General features: G+C 34.4%; 1 protein-coding gene across 1 annotated transcript; it reads left to right on the forward strand.

The window, feature by feature from the left end:
• The first annotated feature begins 6,306 nt into the window (after positions 1 to 6,306).
• LOC105291829 (olfactory receptor 1A1) lies at positions 6,307 to 7,236 on the forward strand. The gene has a single exon (XM_011359829.1). It carries the CDS (start codon positions 6,307 to 6,309, stop codon positions 7,234 to 7,236), a length of 930 nt encoding a protein of 309 aa, XP_011358131.1.
• The last annotated feature ends 3,374 nt before the right edge of the window (positions 7,237 to 10,610 follow it).

The raw sequence follows: 10,610 nt of genomic DNA on the forward strand, positions 1-10,610 counted from the left end.
GAGTGATTTTAAAGAATACACACAACCAGTTATATTATAAATATACTTTTTGGTCCAGTAAGCAAATGTCTGAGAAAGAAAGTAGATACGAATGGGGTGGTAGCTAGCAAGATTACGAGATTAAGGAACATTTATTGAATGATGTAAGAGACTATAATATGTTTACCAGTTAATGAGAAAGACCTGGTATAGAGGTAGATATTGGAGAGAGAAAATACAGTGGAATTATATAGCTGAGAAAACAGAAAAGAATAAGGATGAAAACAAATTGGATGTGTGAACACTTATTTTCAGAGTCTTTGAGGAAAAAGAACAGGATGGAAATAGGTGTATTAGGTATGATATGCAGGGGAGAATATTGAGATAATATTATCCTTCTCATCCCTGAAATAACTGTTATTCTAGAACAGGTAATTATACTTCCATTCAGAATGTGTACTTTTACTATATGTGCATGTATTTTTATGTATTAAAATTTACATATATTGTGTGATATGCCATACATCTGGCAATTTGTTTATTTCATCTCATTATGGTTTTTCAAAATTATTCTATGTGAATAGATTCATTTTAACTGTTTTACAAAATCCATTAGGAAGAAAATGTCACAAATAACTTATCTATTTCTACATTTTCTGTATGACAATAGACATACTTTGAATGTCTTCTGGACACATGTGTCAGTTTCTCTAGGGTCCAATCAAGAAGTGGAATTGCTGAGCCAGCTAGTGGTATAAGAATTTTCAGTTTTCCTAGATACAGGATAATTGTTCTCCAAATGATCATACTAGCTTTTCCATTTCTTCTCTAATATCTGAAACTGTCAGACTCAATACTTGGTCCAAGATGAAGGATGGTAAAATGGATTTTTTTTAATTTGGTTGAACATCTTTACTTTGGGTTACTGTTCATACCAGTTTCTTCTATGACTTGCCTATTCAAGCCTGTTGCCATTATTTCCTATGGGTTTTTGGTCTTTTTCTTATTAGCGTGTAGGAATTTTCTGTATTCTGAATCTTAAACCTTTACTACTGATTATGTGTACAGTGCATACTTCTTTCAGTCCATAACTTGCCTTTCTCCTTCCTTTATGGTGACTGTTTCATACATATGTTTCCAATTTAAATTAGTCAAATTTTACATTTTCTCTTAGGTGTTGTGAATTTTGTGCCTGGTTTAAGAAATCAATTCCAACACTGATAATCATAAACATATTTTCTTCTAAAGGTTTTAAAGTTTTGTTTGTCACAATTAATTCATTAGGAATTATTTTTCCATATTATTTTTTATGTATGGGTATCCAATTGTCCTAGCACTCTTCACCAAAAAGTTACTGTAACCATTCCCTGCCTATTTCTAAACTAGTCCATGTCACTTACCAATGTCTGAGAAAATTTCTGTTTCTAGGCTTTCTAGTCTGTTACAAAGATGTGTTTGTTAATTCTTCTGCAAGTACTAATCCACCGTAAGAAGTACCAGAGTTAATCGTTTTCGTTCTTGATAGGGTATTCTTTCCTTCCTCCTTATCCTTCTTCCTCAAAATGTTTTAGCTCTTCTTGGTTCTATTCTCCTCCATGAATTTTTGAACCAGTTCACTAAGTTCCATAATTAAAAGAAATCTATGGTGTTTTGCTTGGGACTGCAATGAATTCACAGAATAATTGGAGAACTGACATTTTTATAACATTGAGTCTCCATTAACATTGCTTATTTCCATATTTTTTAGCTACTCTTTTAGTCATTCAGCAAAGTTTTATAATTTTTTCAGATTGAGATATAATTGACATGCAGCACTACAAACATATAAGGTGTACAGCATAATGACTTACATATATTGTGAAATGAAGGTTTTATAATTTTTTAATCCGGTCTTTAACCTCATTTATTAGAATTATTTCTAGATTCCTAAATTTCTATTGGTACTGGGAATAAGGAGTCTTTTTCTAAATTACATTTTTAAATTTATTTTTACTTAAGCGTTAGAACAGTATTGATTTTTAATACTGATTTATATCAAACAAATTTGCTGAAACCTATTAGTTCATCTACAATGTCTCTTCAACTTTCTTTGTAGACTATCATACTATCAATTAATTCTCTATCCATTTTGTTCTTTCCTCTCCAAATCATATAAGGCAAAAATTTTTTCTAGTGGTCTTTTTATAAATAGGACAATGCTTCAAGTGTTTTATGCAGAAGACTTAAATTAAATTTCCTGTTTCACATGAATCTGTGTCACATCTTGTACAAGGGTCATTAACACCCCAGGCCTCAGACTTGGACCAAATACCTGGTTGAAACCCCAAGGGTCTAGTGCAGTATCAGCTCTGGCTTTCAATTCTTGCTCTGAGCGTTCTTTTTCTTTCTCATTCCTATGTATTCCCATTTCTTTCTTTTAGGTTTAGCTATGTGTATTTTTTGTTACTTTTAGAATTTATCTAAAATTTCTATTTGTTTTAAGTAAAATGGGACCTGTGGACATTAGCTAAATCTGCCATGTTGCCAGGAGCCCCAACTCTAATATAACTTCCTTACTATGTAAGCTAACCACAGTTTCTGAGCCCTCCAGTTTTACTGAATGCTCTCAACTCTGAGATATTATGATTCCATGTAAATATTGAGAAAGGCATTTTGAGAGAGAAAACCAAATTCATTTAGGTGCAGAGATGAAAAAGTACATCATATTTGGGAGAATGACAATTTTACCTGCATCCCCTATGCCTAGCATATAAATTCCCATGTGTACTATAAGATACACTGAGAATTGGTGAATGAACTAATTATAGATTAAATTAATTATTGAGTAGAGGTCTCTTTAGAAAATTAGTGAAGTACTTAGGATATCCTGGACTATAGTAACAAATACATGACAAAATGTGTAATGGTTTTAACAGAATAACTTATTTCTGTGACGCCACTATCCCACTCAGCATCCTGGCCATTTCTGTCCAGCTAACACAAAAAGAAACATTATTTTCATAGATAGGTATCCAATTGCCCCAGCACTCTTTATCAAATATGCAGTGCATCTTTTTCCTGCCTATTAGTAAACCAACCATGTCATATACCAATTTCTAATAAATGTTTCTTCTGTTTCTAGGCTCTCTAATCTGTTACATAGGTCTATTTGTCCCTATGCCAGTACCACTCCACTGTTTGAATTACCACAGTAAATCATTTTGATACCTGACAGGTCAATTCCTTCTTCCTTATTCTCATTCATTTTTCAAATCTTCTTGGCTCTTCTAAATGAATTTTTAGATCAGTTTAGTAAGAGCCATGTTTTAAAGAAAACTTTGGTATTCGAATTGCAATTGCAATGAATTTATAGATTAAATAAAGGAGAAGTGACATTTCTACAATATTGAAACTTCCATTAACATTGCTTATCTCCCTATTTTTTTTTTTAGGTATTTATTTTTTGTCAGTATAGTTTCATAATTTTGCAACTAGTCTGAACCTCCTTTTAAAAAAAGAATTACTTCTATATTTCTTTAAATTTCTATTGCTATTAAGAATGGGAATTCTTTTTTAAAATTATAATTTCAAATTTATTAGTACTTAAGACAGTACTGATATTTTAATATTGATTTCTATCCAACAAACTTGCTGAAATCTCTTAGTTTAGAGGTTCCCTTGAATTTTCTTTGAAATGAATTCTATCCATTTCATTCTTTCTATGCAATTCTTATTTATGGCAAATTTTTTTTCTAGTGTTCTTTTAACAAATAAAGCAACACTTTACATGTTTTAGACAGAGGCCTCAAACCAAGCTCCCTACTTCATGCACTTGTCTCCATGTCTTGTGAACAAAGGAACATTATCATCTCAGACTCCAGCCCTTAGGACTTTATTCCTGGTTCTGACCTCAAGGTCCCCCATAGTTATCAACTCTGGCTTACAACTCTTCATTTGAGCTTTCTTTTTATTTCTCATATCTAGGTATTCCCATTTCTTTCTTCTGTGTTTAGCTACAAGTATTTTTTATTTTACTTTTATAACATTTAGGTTTTCTAGGTATTTTAATAAGAAGGTGATCTATTAATATCAGCTGAGTTGGTCATATTGTGGAAAGCTTACCTCTTAACACTTCCTTACCAAATGAACTAACCATAGTTGTTGAGCTCTCCAGTTTTATGGAACACTCTCAATTTTGAGATATTATAATTCTGTGGCAATATAGGGAAAGGCATTTCAAGACAGAAAACCAAATTCATTTAGGTGCAAAATGAAAAAGGATGTTTTAGGGGAAAGATAATTTTACCTGGATTCCCTATACCTAGTATATAATTCCCATGTGTACCACAGGAGATATTGAGAATTGGTAGTTGAACAAATCACAGGCTCAATCAATTACTAAGTACAGCAGGGGTCCCCAACTCCTGGGCTATGGACCAGTACCAGTTTGTGGCCAGTTAGGAACTGGGCCTCACAGCAGGAGGTGAACGGCGGGCTAGTGAGTGAAATCTCATTTGTATTTGCAGCCCCTCCCCAGCACTAGCATCACCAGTTCAGCTCCACCTCAGATCATCAGGCATATATCATGGGAGCACTGGTCTCTGGTGCTAAAAAGGTTAGGGACTGTTGGAGTGGAGGTCTTTTTAGAAAAAATTAGTGAATTACTTAGTACATCTTGGACTACAGTAATAAATAGATCACAAAATGTGTAATGGATTAAAAGGAATAAAAGTTTGTTTCTTCTTGGTGCATGATAGCTCTCCTAGATGTGGAAAGCTTGGGAAACAGGCTCATTCCACCATGAGATTCCACCATGCCATTTAGCCTCCTGGCTACTTGTATCCAGTTGACAGTAGGGGAATGAAAGTGTGGAGGAAACCCAGAACTGGAATACATAGAAGGATTGGCTAAAACTCAATCATATGACAACACCTCGATGCGAGGCTGGGAGGTAGTACAGCTGAGTGCCCAAGAAGTGAACAATTGGGATTTGAGTGAGCAGTTAATAGTCTCTGCCATAATTAGTACATTGCAAGATGGATCAAAGAGGAGGTAACCAGTAGTCAAACAGTTAAGAAAGCATTATAATATTTCAGGTAGAAAATGTTGGTGGTCAAAACTAAAGCCCTGAAACAAAGTTAGAAAAGTTATGTGTCAATTATTTTAAATGAAGAATCAACGAGATCAGATGTAGAGGTGAAGGATAATCTGGGTATGCCTGTGAGCATCTCACATGTCGAGGAACCTATAAAATAAACCTGGATGTAATTCAAGAACTGTTGACTGCAAACTTATTGGTGCATAGAATGCATACCATTCCATAATAATCTTCTACAAAAGATAAAAATTAACAACATATGGTTCTTGTTAAAAAAAGTTTGCAATCTACTTAGGTTGGATGTTCAGAGTATGAAGTTTGGTCAAACATGTTGGCAGAAGAACATGGAAATATGAAGAAAAGAGATCAAGCCTACAGATATAGACCTGAGATTCTACTAAGCAGCAGTTGAAGACATGATGGAGTTGGATGAGTCACCAAAGGAAATAATAAAGAAAGGTAGGAGAAGGTTGAAGAGAAAAATATATTATGATTACATATATTTAAGCATTTGAAATAAAGATAAAACCTATCAAAGGTGGTATCTACTTTAAAAATGGGATACCAGGGAAGTAAATTCACTGATCATGCTTTGTTATGACCTAACCCCAGTGGTCTTTGTGATTACAATCTTCTGATGCCAGAGAAGAACACTTGTTACCTGTTGGCTTTGGGCTTGCTCTGAGTTTGGTCAGTGGAACAATTTCTACTTGTTCAGGGTGCTCACTGACCGTTCTTCACACTAGAATGTTTTTCATGGACTTCAAAATACTGTCTTTTCCTTTTCATGTGCAAAAAACTAGTGTGTAATTCTGACTTTACATTAACATGTAAGGACCTTAAGAGCAAAGACTATGCCATACATAAATAAATAAATATATGTACTTTTCATATATTTATGATTTTTCTATAAGGTCTAACAAAGTGCCTAGCTCATCAAATATTAACTTTAATTATTTGATAAATAATTAAACCCTAGATGTTTGGGTGATGGTGCTGGGGTTGAGGAGGATGGGCACCACTGATTCAGGTTTGCTTACTTCTTAGACATGAGTGTCCAGGGTCAACTGTCAATTAGTCCTACTGATCAATAGGAATTCCCCAACAATGTATTGCCTATATCGGAATTTATTAAACCCAGGTATAGACATGGCAACTACAGGAGACAAAAGTTGTGGATTAGGATGATAATTACACACAGCAACTTTACTAATAACTGGATTCCTGTCCCCTTTCCTGCTGAAGGATCCATGAGAGAAGACAACAGGTCCTCTGCCCTGGATTTCATCCTCCTGGGAGTTAGTGGTCAGCAGGAACAGGAAGATTTCTTCTTCGTCCTCTTCCTGTTCATTTACCCCATCACGCTGATTGGAAATCTGCTCATCATCTTGGCCATCCGCTCTGACATTCGCCTTCATAACCCCATGTACATTTTCCTTGCTAACCTCTCCTTTGTGGACATCTTCTTCTCCTCTGTAACCATCCCTAAGATGCTGGCCAACCATCTCTTGGGCACCAAAGCCATTTCCTTTGGGGGATGCCTAACACAGATGTGTTTCATGTTTGCTTTGGGTAACACAGACAGCTATATCCTGGCTGCAATGGCATATGATCGTGCGGTGGCCATCAGCCGCCCACTTCATTACACAACAATTATGAGCCAACGGTCTTGTGTCCTGCTAGTTGTTGGGTCTTGGGTAGTTGGAAATGCCAATGCCCTCACCCATACTCTGCTCACAGCTAGTCTGTCCTTCTGTGGCAACCAAGAAGTGGCCAACTTCTATTGTGACATTACCCCTTTGCTCAAGCTGTCCTGTTCTGACATCCACTTCAATGTGAAGATGATGTACCTAGGGGTTGGTGTTTTCTCTGTGCCGTTACTATGCATCATCATCTCCTATATCCGGGTCTTTTCCACGGTCTTACGTGTTCCATCCAAAAAGGGTGTGCTCAAAGCCTTCTCCACTTGTGGTTCCCACCTCACAGTTGTTTCTTTGTATTATGGGACAGTCATGGGCAAGTACTTCCACCCTCTGACTAGTTACAGCCTAAAGGATGCTGTGATAACTGTGATGTACATCGCAGTGACTCCAATGTTAAATCCTTTCATCTATAGTCTAAGAAATCGGGATATGAAGGCTGCCTTGGGGAAACTCTTCAGTAAGAGAATCTCCTCATAACCAGTGTGAGGTCATATTGGAGACTGCAGTCACCAATTAGGAGGCACTTGAAAATCCATGTCCTTCCCCTCCAAGAAGCCACCTTTGATATTGCCAGTTAAAAAGTCTTCTCTGAAATCTTGTAACAATTTATGAGGCATCCTATTGAAATTTTTATCACTTTGTACATATTGTCCCTTGGCAGAGTGGCAGCACAAAATATTGGGTTTATGTCTCAGCTTTGTACTGACTATCAGAGTAGAGTTGAAAAAGACTGAGGCTCAGCTTCTACGTCTACATAGTAGGAAGAACAATATCTGCCCTCTCATTGTCATAAGGTGTAAGGATCACAACAATTCATGCTTTGAAGGCAGTAAATCACTATTGAAGTGTCATTTTTATTGGACTATTATGTTTTCACCCCTACTGTGCTTAAAAGCCTCTTAACACAGGAGCTGTCTTAATATATCAGTGTACCTTTCATAGTCTTGATCATCTGATGCTCAGATCTGAGGGGAACTGTCCAATAACTAGCATTAGTCTTCACCTAGCTATATTATCCATACTTTCACTCCTGGGGAGTCTGAGTCCTCAAGTATTGCCTTTGTTTTTCTGGTTGCTGTGTTTTCTATTAATCTTTGCTATTGGGTGAGGAAATACTAAGTTCACCCCAGACGTAGCTTCAGACATAGTCTTCCTTGCCCCTCATTGTGTAGCAGCAACATAATTTCCTTGATAATTGGAATCTATCACTCTAGTCAGTAGTAAATTCCCTTTTTCTGAATGGCCCAGAGATATGTTACAGTTTGGTTGAATAATAGCAACATAATATTATTTATAAAAAGTAAATCCCAAAAGATTATTATTGACACCCTTTTCATAAGATAATAAACAGCTAAAATGACCCAAAAATGCACTTTTCGGAAATATACATAAATGCAATAAAAGTGCATTAAAATGAAAACAGTTTAAAGATGAGCATAAATTCAGAAAGAGAGGGAATTTAAGAGGGGAAACTAAGAGAATAGAGGTGGGGTAGCATGTCGTTAGTTTATATGCAACTGAACTTATTATGAGCTTAAAATGAACAGTTATAAATATAAAGTATTTTATGTACGCACCAAGGTAACTACAAAAGAAAAATTTATAGAAATTATACAACATAAAAACAGAAAGAAATCAAAATATATCATTACTAAAAAATCAGCGAAACACAAAGGAAGACAGCAGAGTGGAAAAGACAGGCAAAGGCCCTACAACACTAATAGAGAACAATTTAAAAATTGGCAATAGTTTTTCAATAATTCCTTTAAATGTAAATGGATTAAACTACCCAATCAAAATATATAGAATGTCTGAATGGATTAAAATAATAAGACCCACTTACTGAAGAAAATTTCTTTTTTCCATTGTATGTTTTTGCTCTTTTGTCAAAAATAATTTGCCCATATACATGTGGGTTTATTTCTGGACTCTCAATTTTGTTTCATTGGTCTGCATGTCTTTTTCTGCCAATACTATGCTGTTTTGATTACTGTTGCTTTGTAGTATAATTCGAAGTCAGAAAATGTGACTTAGCTTTCAACGTACTGTCATTTTTTATTAAATGTATTTAGGTGACATTGGTTAATAAAATTATATAGGTTTTAAGTGTACAATTCAATAATACATCACATGTATATGACATTGTATGTTCAGTAATACATCATATGTATATTTCATTGTGTGTACAATGACAGGTGCAATATCCACCTGTATTTGGTATAATGAATCAATTATTTAAAGTTCCTCATTTTTCTTAAAAAAAGTCTTCTGCATACAGGACCATTCATCAGATTGTTTGGAATGGTAATCTACTTTCAGATGTCTTAGTTTGTTCAAATGACTATTTTAATGTTTGCTCATTTTCAGGAGGCAGGTTTGGATTTACTACGGGTTTTTTTTTAATGAGACGTGGATTAGAGCTTCCAATCATGAAATGCTAGTATATATCCAATATAGTTATAATATTAATTCTATGCAATGTAGGAGAATTAAATAATGAAAGAATGGAATTAAATGACAGGAGAAATAAATTTTAGGTTGGAAAAGACCCTCTATCAGATAAATCACTGAAGGAGAAACATCAATGAAAAGAGACTGATAAATTTTTAAAATTTTAATTAAAGAAAAAAATTAAGACTAAAGGAAAAATATTGCAGGGTGAAAAATAAGATTATTCAAGAAGAAAAAATAGGTAATAAGTGATAACACTGACTTGGAGAAAGTTCCCCATCACATTGCTGAAGGAATAAAAATGATCAAATGAAAAAACTGAAAGTATGTTCACCAATATATTAAGAATGGTTAACAGAATTCGGTATGCTTTACTTTTTTTCATTTAAATTATTGTGTATTGCTTAAATTTCAAAATTAAATCACTGGAATTGTTTTAATTTTAAGCAACAGATGGCAATATAGTAAAAAAGAAAAAACTATTTTTGATTGGAAAAAGTATTCCATGGAATGCATTTAAATTTTATATCTTAAGCAACTGAAAAAATTTCAACAAATTCCAAATATTAGAAATTGACAGTAAATGACTACAGGTTTAATATGCGCTCTAATGTAAACCCAGTCATATCAAAAGTTGATAAGGATGGCATATAAAACAAGAAACCATAGATAAATCTCATTTATAAATACAACTACAAAAGTCTAAATCAACTATGCAAGCAAATCAAGTGCAAACTTTTGTGTTCATATCACAAAGGCAAGTGTGATTCAATATTAGAAGAACTATTAACATATTTTGACAGGCACAGGAAAAGTATTTGATTAAAAATGTAACAGCTGTACCCAATTTTAAAAATATTATTGGTACAATACAAAGAGAAAGATAGTTGCTAAATATACACAACCACTTCTGCTTAAATTCCTTTACCAGTCTTCGTTGCACATAGAATAAAATGTTTAAATCTCGACAAGGCTCACATGATCCGGTCACTACTTACTGCACAACCTCCTGTGTCACTGATACACTCTTCACTCTAGCTGTACTGGCTCTCACTTAGTTCCTTGAACACAACAAGACCTGTCTCCCACCCTCAAGGTCCTTGCCACGATACAGCTCTCTTAACTGGGGAGCTCTTTGCCCAGTGTTTGACAAGACTGACTTATTTTGCCTTTCCTGCCTCAGCTAAAATTACACTAACATGTGAGCAGTTGTTCCCTAACTCTACATGGTAGAACTTGGTATAATTCATTTATGTCTCTTTTCTTTTTTTTTTTAATCTTTACCCCATAAACGTTGTTTTCAAGAAAATAAAAGATGTATTAAGATAGTTTAGATTTTACTATCTTTGAAATTTGTTTAGTAATATAAAAATATTGATTTACATTTTTGTCAAATAATA

The sequence above is a fragment of the Pteropus vampyrus genome, unplaced genomic scaffold (genome assembly GCF_000151845.1).
Source record: "Pteropus vampyrus isolate Shadow unplaced genomic scaffold, Pvam_2.0 Scaffold50, whole genome shotgun sequence".
NCBI lineage: Eukaryota > Metazoa > Chordata > Mammalia > Chiroptera > Pteropodidae > Pteropus > Pteropus vampyrus.

Bases quoted from the DNA above. Each gene is read 5' to 3' on its own strand.
- LOC105291829 (XM_011359829.1), top strand. From the start codon at position 6,307: ATGAGAGAAGACAACAGGTCCTCTGCCCTGGATTTCATCCTCCTGGGA.